The sequence below is a fragment of the Kryptolebias marmoratus genome, linkage group LG13 (genome assembly GCF_001649575.2).
Source record: "Kryptolebias marmoratus isolate JLee-2015 linkage group LG13, ASM164957v2, whole genome shotgun sequence".
NCBI classification, from domain to species: domain Eukaryota; kingdom Metazoa; phylum Chordata; class Actinopteri; order Cyprinodontiformes; family Rivulidae; genus Kryptolebias; species Kryptolebias marmoratus.
The window spans coordinates 22,815,886-22,837,332 of NC_051442.1; the positions used below are offsets into that span (position 1 = coordinate 22,815,886).

The 21,447-nt window shown below is 37.6% G+C and overlaps 1 protein-coding gene across 1 annotated transcript; it reads left to right on the plus strand.

Moving 5' to 3' along the window:
- Positions 1-290: 290 nt before the first annotated feature.
- LOC108251637 (CD166 antigen homolog) lies at positions 291-20,787 on the plus strand. The gene is made up of 15 exons (XM_017441992.3): positions 291-459; positions 617-779; positions 1,715-1,821; positions 8,912-9,131; positions 9,615-9,679; positions 10,060-10,147; positions 10,947-11,117; positions 11,627-11,751; positions 12,264-12,396; positions 13,074-13,186; positions 13,276-13,399; positions 13,921-14,036; positions 16,782-16,914; positions 18,734-18,833; positions 19,743-20,787. Exons 2-15 carry the CDS (start codon positions 725-727, stop codon positions 19,822-19,824), a joined length of 1,632 nt encoding a protein of 543 aa, XP_017297481.1. The 5' UTR covers positions 291-459; positions 617-724; the 3' UTR covers positions 19,825-20,787.
- Positions 20,788-21,447: the final 660 nt, after the last annotated feature.

Below are 21,447 nucleotides of genomic sequence, written 5' to 3' on the forward strand. Positions count from 1 at the left end.
ACCCACACACAGCAGCTTGCTGAACTTTAAAGTCAATTAATGAGTAAGACTATATGTGACTGTAGTTCCTGATTGCTTTTGTAATTTACTTCTTTCTTTTTTTAATCCTAAACAAATTACTTATAATCCTAATATTACGAAGCAGCCTATTTCTGAAAAGAAGTAGTAGAAAAAGAAAAAAAAGCAAACAAACAAGAGTTAAAAATAAAGGTTTTTTTTTCACTCTCTCACTAAAGTATTTTTATTTCCAGGGGCACTTTAAGGCAACACGCGCGCGCATGCGCGCCCTAACTCTAGCCATGACCAGTACAAGCTTAACTCTAAGCTAAACTCAGTTCCCACTTTAGCCCTAAACCTCACCTCTGACCCAGAGATGGGGTTTTACTGCACGAGGACCGGGCTTTGGTCCCCATAGGATCCACTGGTCCTGATAGGTGATTCCAAAAAGGACCATAAAAGGTAACAGACACGCACGCACACACACACACACACACACACACACACACCTACACACACACACACACACAGATATCTTCCTGTTTTGGGATGACGTCATTGGAGGTGGAGAGCAGACTGAATATTCTGGGATTTTTCTTACTTCCCTTTATCAAAACAGACACATATATCTGCTGAAAGTGTCCGAGCAGCCTAAACCCGACTAAAAGTCGTCATTCCCGGATCATCAGCGCACCTCTTCGGACCGGCCGAACTTCTGTCCTCCAGAATGGGTCGGACTCAGTTCCTCTGTGCGGTCCTCGTCGCTCAGACGCTCTTCAGAGGTAAGATTTGTTAAAAAGGTCAAACCTGCCGACGTGGATCGCTGTAGTTTACTGGTGTATGTCTGTTTTTGGGCGATCTTCGTCCGATTTACTTTCATTTAGGCCTAATTCACTTTCATTTTCAAGCTCAGATTCGGGTCAAACCGGAGAAACCCGGATCAGTTCGAAGGTTTTTGATTCAAATACAAAAAGAGACTTTTTATTTTTAAAATTGAAATCTAAAAGCTTTTCTGAACTGTAGGGAAACGTGATGCTGTTATTACTGATGATTCAGTCAACACGTGATGTGACGTAGAGCCGGGTTCTCCCCGGGTTCTCCCCCGGGCTCTCCTGTCCAGGTGCTGGGTTTCCCCTAAAAGCCCAGAGTCCCACACCCCCATCCCCCGTGAGAAAAGCACGTGTTCCCACTCTGTGCTCATGCACAGAGAAACTATGGAAACCTTGAAGGTCAAACGTCCTATTTCAGCTATTTTATCATTAGATTTTTTGGTTGTTATTATGGCCTGTGGACCAAAGGCAGGTGATAATGCTTTTTGCCCTTGAGTGTGCCTGTTAACAAACTATTTCTTGAAGCACAAGACAAGTTTCAATGAAACCTGAATACTTAGCTGTACCTCTACAACTGACAACTTTTGGAGCCAAGCTGATTCAAGATGGCTGCCACGGCCAACCCCCCCAAAAGTGGCTACAACTCAGTCACTTATACAGAAACTGTCCTATAATTATATAATATAATTACTGGAAAGTCATACAAGTCTCTGTAACTCTGTCTGTAATTTTGTTCATGTGTTGTAAAGCACTTTGAGTTGCCTCGTGCTGAAAAGTGCTATATAAATAAATGTACCTACCTACCTACATTTGCTAAAAGGGCTTCAGCAATCCATAAGTGGTTTGTTTGTCTTTAAACTAAAGATCTGCTGCCTTTTTGATTGCAGTGTTGGAAACACGAAGTGTTACTGCATTGTTTGGAGAGACTATTGAAATACCATGCAATGGTGGAAATCCACCACCAGAAGATCTGATGTTTGTCAAGTGGACATACGTAAGTAGCTATTATCAGTATTTTCTATGAATCATTTAGACTTTAGTAAATCCATACTATCCCAAGTGTTACATACAGTGGTGCTGGGATTTTGCAGCTCAACCAGACACAGCTGGTTTCACTCTGTCTCTTAATGAGCAGAGTACAAAACCAGGTGTGGAACTCATTTCTAACAATACCGATATCAACTATACCACCTTGGATTTTACCAGAAGCAATAGTAGATATGTCAATAATGAAAAAGAAACAAGATAAATCTTACACCATAGATAATTATTCAGTACAGTTACATTTAAACAGTTCTTATCAATATATTTAAATTTACACAGATGCATTAAAAATAAATGGGAAAATAGGAATAGCCTTTGTAGTACCAGAATTCAATATAAAAATAGAAAAAACGAATTACAGATGGGTTATCAGTGTACACGGGAAATATTGGCAATATTATTAGCTTAACAATGGGTAGAAGACATAAAGCCATTAAAAACAATAATATGTTCAGATTCAAGCTCTGCATTATGAAGTTTAAAATACAATCACTCAGATAGTAGGATGGACATTTTATTAGAAATATCTCATACATTATTCAGAATACAAAATATGGGTTTGATAGTTATATTTGTGTGGGTTCCAGCACATATTGGGGTAGATGGAAACGAGAAGGCAGATAAAATGGCAAAGAGGGAAATTTAAAATACTATTAGTCTTACAGTTAAAACAAGTAAATCTGAGGGAAAGTGTATAGTTAAACAAAAACTGATGGAAGAATGGCAAAAAGGTGGGATGGAGGAAGAACAGGAAGATGGTTTTATAAAATTCAGAAGACAGTAGGGGAAAAAAGAGGTGGAAAAAGAAATAGAAAGGAGGAAAGAGTGATAACAAGATTAAGATTTGGACATACAGGACTTAATTATACACTTTATAAAATACAAAAGCATAATACTGGCAAATGTGATTATTGTGGAAAATATGAAACCGTAGAGCATGTTATATTAGAATGTCATAAATATAGAAAAGAAAGAAGATATATGAGGAGAGAGTTTAAAATAATTAAGGAAAATGTCATTTACCAGATATTTTGAGGAAGAATTTGGGGAGTAAACATATTCAGATAGTTATTCGGTTTTTAAAGAAAACTAAATTATTTCATAGAATTTGATTATACTAGGTGTGTTTGTGAATGTGTGGATGATATAGATGGGTAGAATACAAAGTTATGTATAAGTATATATATTTGAGTGTGTATGTGTATATTTATATGTATAGGAATATAGGTAATAATTATTAATTATTTATTTTATTATTATTATTTTTAATTAATAAATATTTTTTTAAAGAATATATGCATATATATAGATATATAGATATAGATATATAGACCATCACGAACCACACTCCATATTAGTAAGTGGCGGTAATGCTAATAAAAGTTTGTTGCCAACCGCAAGGAAAAACCAAGAAGAACAAGAAGAAGATTTCTGGGCTTTCTTCTTTGGGACATTTGGGCAGCATTGGTGTTGCAGCTTGTGGTTGTTGTACTGGCTGGTGTGCTGGGTATAATTGATCCTTTGGACATTTTAGTGATGGGTGTAGCCCTGGAGTTCTCGGGAACTAGTTCTTGGTTGTCATTTCTTTTTTTTTTGTTTTTTTTGTTTGTGAGCTGAAAGAGGACCTGATTTGAGGGGTGACAAGTTCAGGGCCTCTCACCCTGGGTGTCTGTTATTGGATGTTTAGTTCCAACTAGACATTTGGGTTATAGCTACCTATATATATATATATATATATCCATATATCCATCCTGCCTCCCCACTTCCCCCTTGTTTTCTCCCCCCAGGTTTCTGCAGAAATTTTCTTTTCTTTTTTTTGTAAATAAATTATTCATTATATCCTCCTAGTCAATATTGTTACTTTTCTCCCCTTCACATTCCCTAGACTGCCTTGGTAAATGTTACACAAGGTATTTAATGACCACACTTACAACATATGTTTATTATTTTTGCCAGCCGTTCTTTTGAATTAAGACTCTGTAACACCAGACATAAGATGTTCTCCGTTTCAGAGGGAGGTTACATCAAACCGATATTGGAAACTGTTAGACCCTGATTCATCAAAAGTTCACGCAGTTTATGTCTAATTCTCATAATTATTATCTCTATTTCGTCACAAAGGGAGACTACCTCAAACTGCATTACCAACCAAACAGTGTCTCACTGCATTTTGCCCACATTTAAATGAAATATTGTGCAACATGTAGTTGAAAACCTGCTCATGTTTATTTAAAGAACTGCTGGTGGAACATCTGATTCTCAAAGACCAGCACTGTTTGCTGCAGTCAGGCCCCATCCACACAGGAACAGTTTTTGTGATTATGTAAAAGTTTTAATTTTTTTCAGCCTGGCATCTACATAAAACAGTATTTTTTGAAACTGGGTTCCAGAGTGAACAAAATCTTGAAACGTCTCCTTTGCGTTTTTGTGTAGACAGCCATAACACAACCTTTTGGAAACTATGAGCTCATAGACCCACCTCTAACCTACGACTCCAAGCATGACAAACATAAAATTTGATTGTTGGGGTTTTACATTGAGAATACAAAATCTTTTGATTATAGAACATTTCAACATATTGAGCTTCACATCCATAACTTATCAAACAGAACTCAAAGTAATTATTTCAATGAATATTTACCTTTGGCAACCAAAGCAGACTGTCCTCACTGTGCTCTCATCCCATGGCATAATGAGTACAGTTATTTTCAGAATTATTTGTGTTAATTGACCTTTGGATGTGAAGTACTCTCTGTGAAAATTACATATTCACAATTGACTTTAGGGTCTTCAGTTCTGAATGTAATACAGCAATAATGGGATTTATTTTAGCAGATTATCTGTACAGTAGATTACAGAGATCATGTAAAATGTCTGACACTTATCTTTGGAAGAGACAAATTGTACCTTTTTTGACATGGCTGCCTTCTTTTTGTGAAGACAGCAGTGCAGCAGGTTGTTTCTCTTCCTTTGTTTTTGTCCGGGGCCACAGTTAACTTTAAGAAGACATTAAGTGTTGCATTTCAGCTGCATGTGGTAAATCCCATCAGTCGTTGAGAATAAGGTCATTTTTGCCAGAGAAGTAGTTTATTGAAGTGTGATGTTTTTTTCATTACATGTGGAAAAACTGCACCAGTGCAGAAGGATGCTTTTTATCCCCTAGTAGAACATCACCCTTTGTAAAGACTAAGACATATACAGAGTCTCCAATTTGCTCTATTATAGTGTGGGCCAAAACTTTGCCATTCTTTGATGAATCAGGCCCAAACTCTTTCATGTCTAGGGGCTTTGGGAAAATTATTACATTTTTTTTCAATTCCTACCTTCTCATTTGTTCCTGATCTTTGGATCTCAGCATGATGTGTAGCTTTTAAGGATCTTTTGGTGGACTACACTTTGCTAGGCAGGTCCTATTTAAGTGATGTCTTGATTGAGGACAGGTGTGGCAATAATCAGGCCTGGGTGTGGCTAGAGACAGGTGTGAGAAACCACAATTAAGTTATGTTTTAACAGGGGGGGAATCACTTTTTCACACAGGGCCATGTACGTTTTTTTTCTTCCCTTAATAATAAACACCTTCATTTAAAAATTGCATTTTGTGTTTACCTGTGTTGTCTTTGACTAATATTTAAATTGGTTTGATGTTCCGAAACATTTAAGTGTGACAAACATGCAAAAAATCAGGAAATCAGGAAGGGGGCAAACAATTTTTCACACCACTGTACTATTTATTTAAAAATAAGGTTTAACTATCTACAACCCGGAGTTGTCAACTGACCGCTACCTGGTGGTGAGTTGGCTTCGATGGTGGGGGAGGATGCCGGTCAGACCTGGCAGGCCCAAACGTATTGTGAGGGTCTGTTGGGAGCTTCTGGCGGAGTCTTCCGTTAGGCGGAGCTTTAACTCCCACCTCCCGGAGAACTTTGAACTTGTTCCAGGGGAGGTGGGGGACATTGAGTCCGAGTGGGCCATGTTCTGTGCCTCCATTGTTGAGGCGGCTTATCGAAGCTGTGGTCGCAAGGTAGTTGGTGCCTGTCGTGGCGGCAACCCTCGAACGCGCTGGTGGACACCGGATGGTGAGGGATGCTGAAGAAGGAGTCCAGCTGACAGGTCCGATCAGTCCAAGTGGCATGAGGTGGTCGCTGAGGCAAAAACTCGGGCATGGTAGGAGGTCGGAGAGACCATGGAGAAAGACTTCCGCACGGCTTCGAGGTGATTCTGGTCCACCATACGACGTCTCAGGAGGGGAAAGCAGTACAGCATCAACACTGTTTATAGTGGGGATGGTGTGCTTCTGACCTCGACTCGGGACGTCGTGGCTCGGTGGGCCGAATACTTTGAAGACCTCCTCAATCCCACTAGCACGTCTTCCATTAAGGGGGCGGAACGTGGTTAAAAAGCTCCACGGTGGCAAGGATCCAGGGGTGGATGAGATTCGCCCAGAGTTCCTTAAGGCTCTGGATGTTGTGGGGTTGTGTTGGCTAACGCGACTCTGCAATATTGCGTGGATATCTGGGGCAGTTCCCCTGGATTGGCAGACCGGGGTGTTGGTCCCCTTATTTAAAAAGGGGGACCGGAGAATGTGTTCCAACTACAGAGGGATCACACTCTTAAGCCTCCCTGGTAAGGTCTATTCGGGGGTTCTGGGGAGGAGGGTCCATCGGATAGTCGAACCTCAGATTCAGGAAGAGCAGTGTGGTTTTCGTCCTGTTCGTGGAACACTGGACCAGCTCTACATCCTCAGCAGGGTCCTAGAGGGTGCATGGGAGTTCGTCCAACCAGTCTACATGTGTTTTGTGGACTTGGAGAGGGCGTTTGACCGTGTCCCTTGGGAAATCTTGTGGGGGGGGTGCTCCGTGAGTATGGGGTTCCGGCCCCTTTGATACAGGCTGTTAGGTCCCTATATGACCGGTGTCAGAGCTTGGTCTGCATTGCCGGCAGTAAGTCGGACTCGTTTCCGGTGAGAGTTGGACTTCGCCAAGGTTGCCCTTTGTCACCGATTCTGTTCATAACGTTTATGGACAGAATTTCTAGGCGCAGCCAAGGTGTTGAGGGGATCCGTTTTGGTGGCCTTAGGTGGCCGAAAGAACGAAATCGTGGATACAAGTGGCTGAAATGAGTTTTCTCCGCAGGGTGTCTGGGCTCTCCCTTAGAGATAGGGTGAGAAGCTCGGTCATCTGGGATGGACTCAGAGTAGAGCCGCTGCTTTTCCACATCGAGAGGAGCCAGTTGAGGTGGCTCGGGCATCTGGTTAGGATGCCTCCTTGGTGAGGTGTTCCAAGCATGTCCCACCAGGAAGAGGCCCAGAAGAAGACCCAGGACATGCTGGAGGGACTACGTCTCTGGGAACGCCTTGGGATTCCCCCGGAGGAGCTGGCCCAAGTGGCTGAGGGGAGGGAAGTCTGGGTTTCCCTGCTTAGGCTGCTACCCCCGTGACCTGACCCGACCCCGGATAAGCAAAAGAAGATGGATGGATGGATGGATGGATGGATGGATGGATGGATGGATGGATATTTACAACCCCAAATCTGGAAAAGTTGGGACATTGTGTAAAATGTAAATAAAAACAGGATTTAATGTTTTTCAAATCTAATAAACCCATATTTTATTCACTATGGAATATAGTAAACATATCAAATGTTTAAACTAAGAAATTGTACAATTTATTAAAAAAAACAGGTAATTTTGAATTTTATGGCAGCAACACATCTAAAAAAGTTGTCTCAGGTCCATGTTTTCCTCTATGAAACCTCCCCTCTTCTTCTAACATCCGTCTGAAACCATTCAGGACCTGAGGAGAGCAGCTGCTGGAGGTTTTAGAGGGAATGTTGTCTCATTCTTGTCTGATGGAGGATTCAAGCTGTTTAACAACCCTTAATTTTCTTTTCTGGATTTTTTATTTTATGATAAGTCAAATGCAGGGAGGTCAGTTCAGCACCTGGACTCTTCTACTACTGAAGCCATTTTGTTGTAATGGATGTAGTTTGTGGTTTAACATCGTCTTGCTGAAATATGCAAGGCCTTCCCTGAAAAAGATGTCTAGATAGATGTACATGTTGTTATAAAACCTGTATATACTGTTCCTCTTGGCCTCAGTCCATTTCAGATCAGTTTTGGCTCCGAGAAGACAGCAGGGTTTCTGAATGGTGTTCAGATGGCTTCTTCTTTGTCTGATAGAGCTTTAAGTAACATCTGTAGATGGCTCAGTGAACTGTGTTTACAGACAGTGATTTGTGGAAGTGTTCCTGAGTCCATGCAGTGATGTCCAGAACAGAATCAGACCTGGTTTTAATGCAGTGACCCCTAAAGGGCCCCAACATCACAGGGAGCCAATATTGATTTTCAGCCTTTTAACCTTTGACCTCAGAGATTTCTCCAGATTCTTGAAATCGTTTGATGATATTATGAACTGTGGATGATGGGATGTTTAAAGTCTTTCCAATTTTCTGTTGAGGAATATTATTTTGAAATTGTTCCACTAGTTTTACACAGTTTTTTCTGACTGGTGAGCCTCTGCCAATCTTTACTTCAGAGAGATTCAGCCTCTCTAAAATAATCTTTTTATCCCCAGTCCTCTTACTGATCTGTTTACAGTTAAACTAATTAGTTACAAAATGCTCCTCTGGTTGTTTCTCATTTTTACCTCTTACTTTTGTTGTAACAGTTGAGTGAAGCGAACCCAGAATTCAGACAAAACTAATTTATTTACAAAAAGGAGAACAAAAAGCTGACGAGGCAGCAAACAAAACAAAAACTTACATGTGAACACAAGGAGCAGGACCAGACTGTGACATGAGCGACATACATAATAAGAACCAGAGAGAACTAAATACAATGAACCAGCGAGTAATGGAAGCTAAAGAACAGATTATAAAGGCAGAGGATAATGAGGAAGTGGATAATAATGTTGTGTCTTGGAATACAACATTTCTGTCCATGTCTTCTTGAGTATTTCACCATTTTGGTTCAGGAATGTAGACTGGTGACATAGAGATTTACAATCTAATCATTTTTATTTTATTTTTTTTCTGTTTCTTCAGAAGAGAGATGATGACACAATTGGCAGTTTGGTAATTAAACAGAGTGATAATGACGAAGCCACAATTCAGGCCACAGATGACTATGCTCAACGAATCAGCATAAGTGAGACGTTCAGTCTGCTCATCTCCCAGGCCTCACTTAAAGACCAGAAAATCTTCACCTGCAAATTGACCTCAACCTTGGACAGCAAGGAGTACTCCAGCTCTGTTATCGTTATCAGTAAGCTTGAAACAGCTTTTATTTTTACGATTTCAATTAGAATTTTCAGACATTTACTGTTTTTTGTATAACACCAATTCAAAACAAATGTTTTCTCAGGGCACATTACAATAAAAATAGATAATAAATAAGTAATTAAGTACATCATTATTCCAATTTCAAAACAGAACCAATGCAGTCACATTCAGTATATTACAAAATGCCAATTTGTAAAAAGTTGTGTAAGTACAATAAGCCCTTAGGAAGCCTATACAAAATTAATGGAAGGCACCTGCTGTTGAGCTATGATACTCCTGAGGGCAAGTAGACAAAAAACCTGCAACTACCTCAGCAGTATAGAATTAAAGTTACTGGGGGAAAGTGAAAAAGTCTAGAGGCTTGTATGTTAGTTTACAGCTAAGCATTTCAAGAAACTCTTTAATAAAGTCTATGAAATGTTCTTACTATGATTCAAAATGTGACTTTCTCTTTTTATGTTTACAGAAGTGCCTTCATCAGTTGAGATTTTTGACAAGTCTGATGTCTTACAGAAGGACAAACTAACAATAGTAAGATTCATTTTAGATTATTTTTTTGAACTGTAAAAAGAAGAAGTATACAACCATCACACCTTCAAAAATTTAATGCTGTTTGTAAAATACCCTGAAATATGCTGGAAGATTTATTTATTTATTTTTATTGAGGCCTTTCTTCATTTATGAAATGGGCCCTGAAATTTAAAGTATCCAGGGTTGGGTTCTGTAGTCCTTTCTTAGAGGGGCCGCTTGGCATCAAATGTAATTACTCTAGTATTGTTCATGGCAATGGAAAACGATCAGTTGTTTGCACAAATGTAGTTTGTTTGAATCTTTTAATGCTGTGTAGTTACTAATGCATCTTCATCTTATTAGTAGCTTTGCTTTTGTTTTTGTTGTATTTTTTTGTTTAGGTGGGAACATGTGTTGCATCCGATTCAAACCCTCCTGTTGAGATGTCATGGAAAAAGAGTGGAAACCTCTTGGTGTCTGACGGAAAAGGTAAGCTGTTGCATGTTGATAGTGAACTTCTCTAAAGCTGTAATCTTATGCTAGCTTTTCCTTTATACGACTTGGATTATTTCCCACCATGCTTGCTTCACAACTTTTACATATTATTGTTCTGTTGCCACTTTTGTTCGTAAAGCAATTGAAGACCTCTCTATCCTGACTATTTATAGCTTTTTACATTCTTCCTACTAGCATAATGTTGCTACAGGGCCACCTGTACTTGTTGCACTGAGCATGAAGCTTGCGTGGGTCACTGCAAATCAGTATTATGGTATTAAACTATTGCTTCATGATATAAATGATCTATCCTCCCAGGAGTGACCTCTCCAAAGGTGACAGTGCCTCCAAGCATAAAACACAGTGGGTCATAGATTTATAAGTGTGGAAAGGATATGAAACATCTGTATCCCTAAGTCACCTGATCTCACAGGGATTACAAACATACAGGAGATTTTGGATTCTCATGTTATACAGTAGCTCCAATCACAAAACAAACATGTCGCATCTTGCATAGATTCTTCACTTTAGTCAGTTCCGTGTTTTCAGTTTACCATTTAGTGCTAACTAATATGTCCACTGTGCACCCTGCTACTTACCAACGCCTCATGTTTCCCTAACCTGACACCTATTTGGAGTAATTTGAGTTTAGTATGTAGCCCTAAAAATGTCTCTTTCGGTCTGATTTCAACAGTATAACACTATTACAATCGTGTTTGACCTATGAACTGTCAAACCTGCCACACTATCTATCCATCTAACTCTGTGTGTTTGTTTGTTTGCTTCCATGTAGCTGTAGTGATCACCCCTAGTTTGAAACTGAATCCAGCCAGTGGCCTTTCCACCACCTCCTCCACCCTTCAATATGCAGCTGCCAAGGAAGATGTTGATGCAGTTTTCACCTGCACAGCCACTCACAATCTTACCACTAAAGAGATTGTCCTTAAACCGTTTCCCATTCACTGTGAGTAGAATACAGCTGTGCTATATTCTTTGTTGTCTACACATATATTGTGGATTGTTCATAGGTAGTTTAAGGTCCTTGTCTGAATGGTTTTTACGTCTCCACTAACATAATACACACGTCATTTAAACCTGTAAGTTATATATTATTAAAATACATGGAGTTTTTTTTACTACTGACTGCACTGGAGTGGATGCCACTCAAAAGTTAACTTAAGCAATAACTAGATGTAAACTGTTTTGATAAAAATAAATGCATGCACAAACATTATAGATTTATTATCTTGTTGCATTTAGTTGAGTTGAGATTAGTTTAGTCATTCACAAATAAGCTCAAAGTTTTTTTTAGTTTATTGAATAGAGACTATTTGATTATACACACACACACAATATAACTCTTTAATTAATCTAATGTTACAATGAATGAGTTTTCAATTTGTTTTCTGTAATTACTCACAGTTTATTTCTTTGTTTCCCCCTTTTTATTTTGTTGTTCACTGAATTTCTTAGATCCATCGGAAAAGGCAAGCCTCCAAATCATGTCTGAGGAACCCATTGTAGAAGGAGACAATGTGACACTGAGGTGTCATGGCGATGGAAGTCCTCCACCCAGCTCATTCTTCTTCTTCCTGAATGTGAGTTAGAACCCAGTGTTTATCTTCAGTGAGGACACTTCTGGAATGATATTTACAGCAATCAGTCGTTGCTTTGGCCTCTAACTGCAGCAGTTGATCACATCTTTCAGAAAAAGAAGTTCATTCTTAAGAAACTCACTAGAATTTTCTGACAGTTTCTAACTCAGGTCCCCTTCAGGAAGCGGTATGCTCACTGTGAGACTAGAGGTCAAAGTAGAGGAGAAAGGTGCACACAGGTTATAAATTATCTGTGTCTGTATCCTACAAACACGTAGTTTGGCGCTTTCTATTTGGGAGTTTGTAGATGTGCATGTGTGGGTTTTCTCTGGCTACCTTGGTTTCCTTCCACAATCCAAAGACATGCAAGTTAGGTTAACTGGTGACCCCAAATAGCTCCTATTTGTAAGTGTGTGTTTGAATGATTGCTTGTGTTACCCTGTGATGGATTGGAGACCTGCCCAGAGTGGTATTCTTCTCTAACACATTTTTTTCTCTCTCCCTCTCTCTACAAGGGCAAAAGACAATTTGTGGAAAATTCAGATAGCTACACTTTGACTTTTATCAGAAGAGATGCTACTGGTGAATACAAGTGTTTCCTTGCCGATGACGAGAATATTATGGACTCCAAAGACATCATTGTTAACTGTGAGTAATCTATAAGTGTCAATATACTACAAAATGAAAATGTTAGATCAGATGATTGAATGGTGTAAAGTCAGATGAATCTTTTAAAGATTCAGACACATTTTAGTTTCTCAACATGAAAAACACCATGAATTAAAGGCCTAGCATTTCTTGAAGAGACCCATGTCACCCACACCTTTCATCCAAAATTTTAAATTAATGATGAGAAATTATGGAATTAAAACCAAACAAATTAAAACCACAATGACATCTTAAAAAACCACAATTACAATAAACTACTGGAAGAAGTAGGTACCAGTGGGAAACATGAGACATTGCTGATTGGACAGTGGTGCGTTTGGCTTTTGAATCTGACATTTTGTAATTAGTCCTGAGTATGTTCAGTGTCACCTTGTATGTATGTCCTGAATCAAAATATTATTGGATAGAGGCAGCTACAGCATCGTTTGGGTCACCAGTAACATTTCAAAAATGTGCTACAGATAGAATAAGCCAAACGATGCTGTCGTCCAATCAGCGATATCTTGTTTCCCTCTAGTAACCGATCCCTAGGTTAATGTAAATATGTTTTTTAATTTGAATGAAAATTCCACTTACATCAAAGTTTTAAATCTTTGAATCCTATCAATTGTTTGGCAGTCAGTTGGACTCATTAGATAAATCTTGTATTTTCTCAGATATTGACCTAACTGTCAATCTTACTGGAAAGACTGTGAAGAAAGTAGGAGACCACTTATCTGTGAAGACAGAGATAAGCACATCGGGTAATTTTTCAGTGACATGGACAAAGGTAATTAACTTGTGTCAGACAGTTGACCAGAGACACACAATATACTTACTGTATATACATGACTATAACACTGTTATTCTCATTTTCAGAATGGAAAAACAGTAAAGGAGCCAGACTTTACCAACCTGATCTATGCTGATGCAGGAGTTTACATATGCAAAGTTTCGATGGCCAGACTCACGGAAAAACAGGGCTTTGAGCTGGTAGTAGAAGGTGAGTGAGTGTTTTAAAACTAAACTGCACAACATTTTACAATTAATGCTTGTGAGGTAGACAGGAAAAATATTGAATGATGAATTTCACCTGTTTTCGAGAACCCACCACGACACCTGTCACTATTCCTTCAGAGTGGTCACAGGGAATTGTGATCTAACAGAACTCCTGGGGATGTTTAGTCTAAAAATCCTTTTGGATTTATCCCCTGGATGTACTTGTACTTTTCAATAATCTTTTTCTCTGAGTTGAATTAGGAGAGCCACTTTAGAGGGGGTTATTACTTATGCAATCACTTTTTTTACATTACATATTTTTATTTGATTGGTATTACTCTAAGGAAATTTAGTGTGATTTTGACATTAAAGATTTTTAGAAAAATCTTTTTGTCAAAAAGGCCAATTTATATTGACAATGATTGATTCATGACAGCAATAAAAGCATATAGCATTAAATGGGGTGACTACTTTTTATAGGCACTGTAACAGTCTTTTAATAAGATCACGATGTGTTTCTGTTAGGAAAACCTGTGATAACTAACCTGAGCAAACACAGTACAGATAAACACCAAGTCCTGACCTGTGAAGCTGAAGCAGTCCCTGAACCCAGGTTCAAGTGGAGCATCGAAGGCATACATGTGAGTGACCAAATGTTTATGTGACTGTACAGGAGGACAAAGTCAAGTTACCCTGCTGACAGCATGCCTAAAAAGAGAAAAAGCACTGTGCACTGGGTGTGTTGAATAATTAGTTTTAAAATTATGTTACGTTTTCTGTTACAGTTAAATACTCCTTGAATGTTTCCACGTTTTCCTGGGATTTTATATGAAAGAGCAACACAAAGTAGTGCATAATTGGGAGGTGGAAGGAAAATGATACATGGTTTTCAAAGGTTTTTACAAATAAAAATCTGAAAAGTGTGGTGTGCATTTATATTCAGTCCCCTTAACTTTGTTACCCTGAACTCAAACCGAGAGCAGCTAGTTGCCTTTAGAAATGCTCCTAATTTGTAAACAAAGACCATCTGTGTGTGATTTAATGTCAGTAAAAATCGAGCTGTTCTCTGAAGGTCTTAGAGGTTTGTTACAGAACATTAATGATCAAACAGCATTATGAAGACCAAGGAACACACCAAACAGGTCAGGGATAAAGTTATTGAGAAGTTTAAAGCAGGGATAGGTTGGAAAACAACATCACAATCTTTGAACATGTCATGGAGCCACGTTTTAATTCATCATCTGGAAATGGAAAGAGTTCAGCACAACTACCAACCTACCAATCGTTGCAGTCTAGCTAAATTGACAGGCCATCAAGAAGCAGTCAGGAAGTCCATGGTAACTCTGAAGGAGCTGCAGAAAGTTCAGGTGGGACAATCTGTCCATAGGATAACTAATGGTCCTGTATTCTATAAAACTGGCCTTTATGGAAGAGTGGTAAGAAGAAAATCATTGTTGAAAGAAAGCCAAGCGAAGTCCTCCTTGCAGTTTTTCACAAACCATGTAGGAGACACAGCAAACATGTGGAAGAAGCTGCTCTGCTCAAATCAGACCAAACTAACAGTGCACATAACCCTGTGAAACACACCTTCCCCAGTGTGAAACATGGTGGTGACAGCATCATGCTGTGAGGAGGCTTCTCTTCAGCAGGGACAGGAAAGCTGGTCAGATGTGATAGAAAGATGAATGGAGCTAAATACAGGACAGTCCTAGAAAAAAAACCTGTTTGAGTAAAAGACTTGAGACTGGGTCAGAGGTTCACCTTCCAGCAGGAGAACAGCCTGAAACATCCAGTCAGATCTACAATGGAATAGTTCAGATCAAAGTGCATTCATGTGTTAGAATGGTCCAGTCAAAGTCCAAACTCCTAACTTAGAATCTCTGGCAAAACCTGAAAACTGCTGTTCAGTTCCTCTCCATCCAGTCTGACTGAGCTTGAGCTGTTTTGCAAAGAAGAATGGGCAAAAATCTCAGTCTCTAGATGTTCCAAGCAGGTAGAGGCAAACTCTAAAGAACTTGCAGCTGGAAGTGCAACACAACCTGGTTTCAGAATGTATTGACTTAATGGGGCTGAATACAAATATACACCACATTTTTCAGTTTTTCATATGTCAAAAAATGTTGAAAACCATGTACCATTTTCCTTCCTCTTCACAATTATGCACTACTTTGTGTTGGTCTATCACATTAAATTGAAATACAGTGAAATACTTTGAAGTTTGTGGCTGTTGTATGTTTTTTTACGTTGGTCAAATACAGTTCCTTGAGAATTTAAAACCATGGTGCAAGTGGCATTCTGTCTTTGTGGAGAGAATGAGTCATGCTAATGTGTTGTGTACTCACGAAGATAATCGGTGATGAACTACAGAAGTTAATATAATGAGAAGCTTTTCTAATGTTATCATTCTAATATTTAACATCATAATTTGAATGTATTCTGAGTAAATCATTAGTTTTTGGTGTGCTGTAATACTGTCTTTCATCACAAATCAGCTCTGCTGTATTAGGTTAGGGGGTGCTGTGAGCCTGTGTGAATCTGTATGACTTCAAACATACAAAGAATATCAGAATACCAAATACAAGTAGTGACAGAAAAAAAGATGTAATATCCATAAAATTGTAATGGTGACCTCATTTTTATTTGCCCATGCCTTTGTGGGTTTAGGCATTTGTGAAATTTTGCACACAGATAAACAATAACATTGCTGGTTTATGTATCAAATTTTACAAATCTCAGTAATATGAAAACAGTTTTAGAATTTAAACATATGTAGTTGTTATGAAATCTTGATTTTTGTCATTAATTCTTTAACTATGTATTTGGACATACATATCCTTTAACATCCATCAGGGGATGCTACAGCACCCTCCACACCCATACTTCCCACAGCCTTGTATGTCAGGTAACATCTGTAGAAGTGCCAAATGTCAGTGTCTTTCCTTTTCAGCATGTTGGTTCTGTTGGATCCCTTTTATAGCTAATTTGACACGATGGTTTCAAAATTAGTTTTGTCAGTAAAAACAGATCACTGATTGGTGTTCACCATGTTGATTGAGCTCTATAGGCGAATGTGGTGTTAACTTTACGTTTTATTGTAAGAAGCTTAAACTGTACTGAAATATGCATTGTTATCAGTTTGATTTTTTATGAATTACTTTGTCTATGCTTTTTTATTTTATTGAATAAAGTAGATGCTATTCCGTACGTCATTTCGAAGTTTTATCCCCTTGCACAGGCTTAGATTGTTTCCTATTTGTTTTTTTACTGCAATTTTGCCCAAATGATGACAACATAAGGGGGCACTAAAAATACTCACTTACTAGATATAAAACTTGTTAAGTAATTTCAGTCTTGTTTTTTTTGAGCATTTTTTGTTATGCTTTCAGGAGGAACAATTAAATAGCAGCAATAACAAGATCATTCATAAAATCACTATTGATCCCAAGACGAACCTGACCATTTCCTGCACTGTTACCAACAGTCATGGAGAAGATGTAAGGAACATTGTTGTTTATCCTGGTAAGTTAGGTTTAATTTTATTTACAAAGTTTTGATTTCAAAGTAAACATATTCTTTTTTAACTCTTAATGTGAAAAGAAAAAAAAAACATTTTAGGACAGCTCATGTTTATTTATATATGCTGTGGATAAAATTAATTTAAGTATTAAGGGTGTAGGAACATGTATTTGTACCAAACTGTCACAGTACAGTCATCAGGGTCTGGTGCATGCAATCAGATGAAGAATAAACTGGTGATCAGCAGTCAAATTTAAAAGAGGGCATCATTCATCATTATTGCCAAAAGTAAAAAAATGGCAATAATGGTTTTGTTGTATTAACAAAATATCTCATGAACCACTAGAAAGATATTAATGAAACTGTCACAGCATACTTATTAGATGTACATCTACAACTGATTACTTTTTGGAGTTTGTTGCCAAAGCTAAACAGTTTTAGCAAACAAAAAAATGGCTATAACTCAGTAGATTTTACATATATTAATCTAAAAGTTATTGTGTCATTAGTTAATCATTGGTTGAACATCAACAACTGATTAACTTTTGGAGTGAACCCAATTCAAGATGGCTATAAATCAGTCAATTTAACAGTTATTGAGCTGAAATTTTGTGCGGTTGTAGCTGAGAATCATTCTCAGTTTATACTCTAGTGATTGAAACAATCTTACGGTACATACTGTAACCTTGTGAAACATTTGTTTTGAAACACTGTTCCACTGTCTGGTCTAAGCGGAGCATGTCACGTGACCTTTCCACTCCATGTTCCATTACGTCACCAACTGTTCTGATTTGTCCTCGATGTTCCAGTTGAAACAGCAGATTGAAATTCAATGAAACTGAAATAAAAATGTGGTGATCTTATTTACAAATGAAATCAACAAAACGCATTGTGTAAATGGCTACTTCTCATCTCCTCACCTGAATGGCGTTTGATGAACCTCCCAAAATTAAAAAAAATATTTCAAAGCTCTTCTGAACTGCAGTGTATTTGCAAAGTCTCACCTCATTTACCCGAGTGTCTCATATTGAGCATAGTTTAAGATTGTCGAACAATATTGATGTGGAAGGAGGTAGAAAGAATCTCTGTCTTAGCTTTGCTGAACAGATTCATTTTTTCTGGATAAAAATTCCTAAATGTTCAGAAATACAGAATGATTTAAATAAAATATTCTTCCATTCTAATAATCTATTAAACACAAAAGGTTACGAGACCCCAAAATTTTTCCACTTTTTATTGAGTGCAATATTGTAAAAGTACATGCTGATAAAATAATAACTAAACCGAGATCATTTGTCTCAATGTCCTTCAACAATTACGTGTTTTATCTTGTTTATTTTATTTGCATTATTTGTTTTACTTATTTCCTATGCTTAGAATAAAGTTTATTTCTTTGTTTAATTTAGTTATGTGAAAGGAAATCGAAAACAGTTTTATTGTTTAGTGTAACCTCTGTGTTTTGCTGTGTATATGAGAAACTTAAATCTTGAATTTATTTGGCCACCAGATGTTGCTGTGGTGAGGTGTTCAAAACATTTTACAACATCAAATATTTTTTCTAGAACAATTGTTCGATCGCTTGAACATTTTCATTTCTACTATCACTAATATCTGTTTTAAAACTGTTACCAATTAACTATTGGAGTTGACTTTGTTCACAAAACATTTCATAAACCACTGGATGAATTTTAATAAAACCTTTAGAAACTAATCACCCCTCATACATATATATGCATACATACTGTGATGCTGTGCTTAAAGTGTAAGTATACAGTAGTTCTACTGCTTAAGAAAAAGGCTGTTGTCTGTTTGTTGTCTTCAGGAAATTCCTTGAACCACACGTATCTCATAGTTGGCGTGGTGGTCGGCACCATTGTTCTTGCTGTCGTGTTCCTGGGCATATGTTTGTGGAGAAAATCAAGGTACAAAACTAACTCTTGTTTTGAGAGTCATGCACATGTGTATACATTTACTGGTAATGTCTTCATAAAGTGCATTACAAAAACTGAAATCATGAACCACTAGTCAAAGTTTAATGAATCTTTCAAAACGTAATCACTGGATGTACTTTTACAACTTATTAACTTTTGGTCTCACCTAGATTTGAGATGACTGCTAGCCAACTGACCTTATAAAACACAAAAATGGCTACAATTTTATAGATGTTGAGCCAAAATCTAATGTGATATTAGCTAAGCAACATTTCCAGCATATACACCAAGTGCTACACATTGTCTGACATTACTTTTTAAAACATTAATGTCTGCGTCAATCCTGTTTGTTTGTGAGATATCACAAGATATCTCATGAACCACGAGATAGATTTTAATGAAACTCTCAGAAAGTAATCTCTGGATATACATCTACAACTGAATAACCTTTGGAGTCAACCAAATTCAAAATGGCCACTACAGCTAATTCACCATCCTAAATATCGTTCAGAACACAGTTTTACATTGAGTGTTCAATCTGTCAAAAAAGAAGTCTCTTTGTTATACACTGACTGATGTGCTTAAATCAAAGTCCAAGTCACTACTGTTGCCTACAGTTTAACTGTGGAAAGATTACCCAGAGCTACATTACAGCTGAGTGTAGAGTAGCATTTTTTTAACTCTACATTCATTCATAAAGATTTATAAGTATTTTTGACCACAGCATTCCTCTAAGCCTAACACCTATTACTTTAACTAATCTCTGTTCTCTGTTAACATAGTTAACCCTTAATGTTTACTTCAGTGAAGCTTGAATTCTGTACCTCATTTGTATGTCTTTTTGGGTAAAAGTGTCTGCTAAATGATTAAAACTAAAAGTAAATTCTTTATTTACTACAGACGAGGAAGCTGGACAGCTAAACGGAATGAGAACGGAACAATAGAAGAGAGACAAAACTTGGACACAATCCCTTCAATTTGATCATTTTTTATGGCAGTATGTACTGTATTGACTGTACTTGCTTGTAACTACGGTGGTAAGATGGAGCAGTGGTTAGAGCTGTCGCCTCACATCAAGAAGGTTTCAAATCTTGTCTGCAGCCTTTCTGTGTGGAGTTTAAATGTTCTCCTTGTGCATGTATTGGTTTTCCTCGTGTATTCCAGTTTCCTTCTACAGACCAAAAACATGCACATTAGGTTAATTATTAACTCAAAGTTGTCACTATGTGTGAGTGAAAGTGTGAATGGTTATGTCTTGTTTGAGGGTAAAGAAAATGAATGAATGGATAGATGATGTTTGTAACTATATTTTTATCTTGTTTGTTACTTAATGCAGACCTATTTTAAGAATGAGACGCATGTCTTTGTATAAATAAAGGTTAAATAAAATAAAATGAAAGAGGCCTTTTCAGCACTACTTTGATGAAGGATGTAATAAGATCTTAATATAAACAAATTGATTGCCAAATAAGTGCTTATGTTTTTGTTAAGTTAATAAATTAAAAGGTTCTTGGTTAAAAACTCAAGCAAATGATTTATTTTTATTTATAATTACAATATATTTATAAAGGATTTGCAACAGTTCTTGGTGTTAAGTTAATATTGTTTTGTTGTCATCAGTTACTTTTGTTCTGTGTTGCATCTTTACTTTCTGTTTTATTTTGTAGTATCAGTTCCTTGTCAGTTTTACTCTCCTACTCCTTTGTCACATTGAATTTTGTTTTGCGATTGGCACATCAGTTCTCACGTGTAGTTATTCCACTGTAGTGTAGTCCATGATTTACTTTATTTATTGTCAGTTTCTTGCTTCATTACTGGTTAATATGTTCTGTTTCCCTCTGCTTTGTTTTAGTTTCCACTTGTCAAAGTTTTTGTTTTTCTTTGTCCTGTCCATACAGTGCCTTTTGTTTGATGTTTGTATTAAAGAGTGTTCCACCGACTCCTACATGCCTCTGGATTATTGTCTACATTTAGGGTCTCAAGCTATTACCTGCTCGTGCTTCGCAAAGTAAAGCAATGTAAAGTTTTTATTTCATAGTGGGCAGGTAGGATTGGTCAATAGATGAATGTTGTGATAAAGTACATTATACGTGTGTTCAGAGATGGCATTCTACATACCTTTGTTTGTAACACATGGTTATTTAGAGCTACTGTTGTCTTTCTGCCAATTCTCCTCTGACAAGCCTTTTTTGTCCAGACAAATGTTGCTCACTGGATATTTTCAGGAAAGGCAGAAGTTTTTGTGAGGGGGGTGAAGGAAGCCATCTATGTCAAAATAGAGAAACCAACTTTAAATAGAGAAGGAGGTCTCAGATTTCAACTTTTAACAACCTATCAGCTTTAGGCCTGATACCCAATCATTTTCACTCCAATCAACACCTGCATTCATGTGACCAGAGAGGCCTATCAATGAGTCAGGCTAACAAGGACCCCAATGAGCCTCTATTGTTAGGAGACTGAGGGTAACCTGCATGTGAATCCAGTTTACAGAACATCTCAGCTTTAAAAGCTCAAACTCCACACTCTATTTTTTGAATTGAGAAAGTTCCTCAAATGAGAAGCAAAATGTCTTCAACTATAGAATATAAGTCCAGTTGTTTTTTTA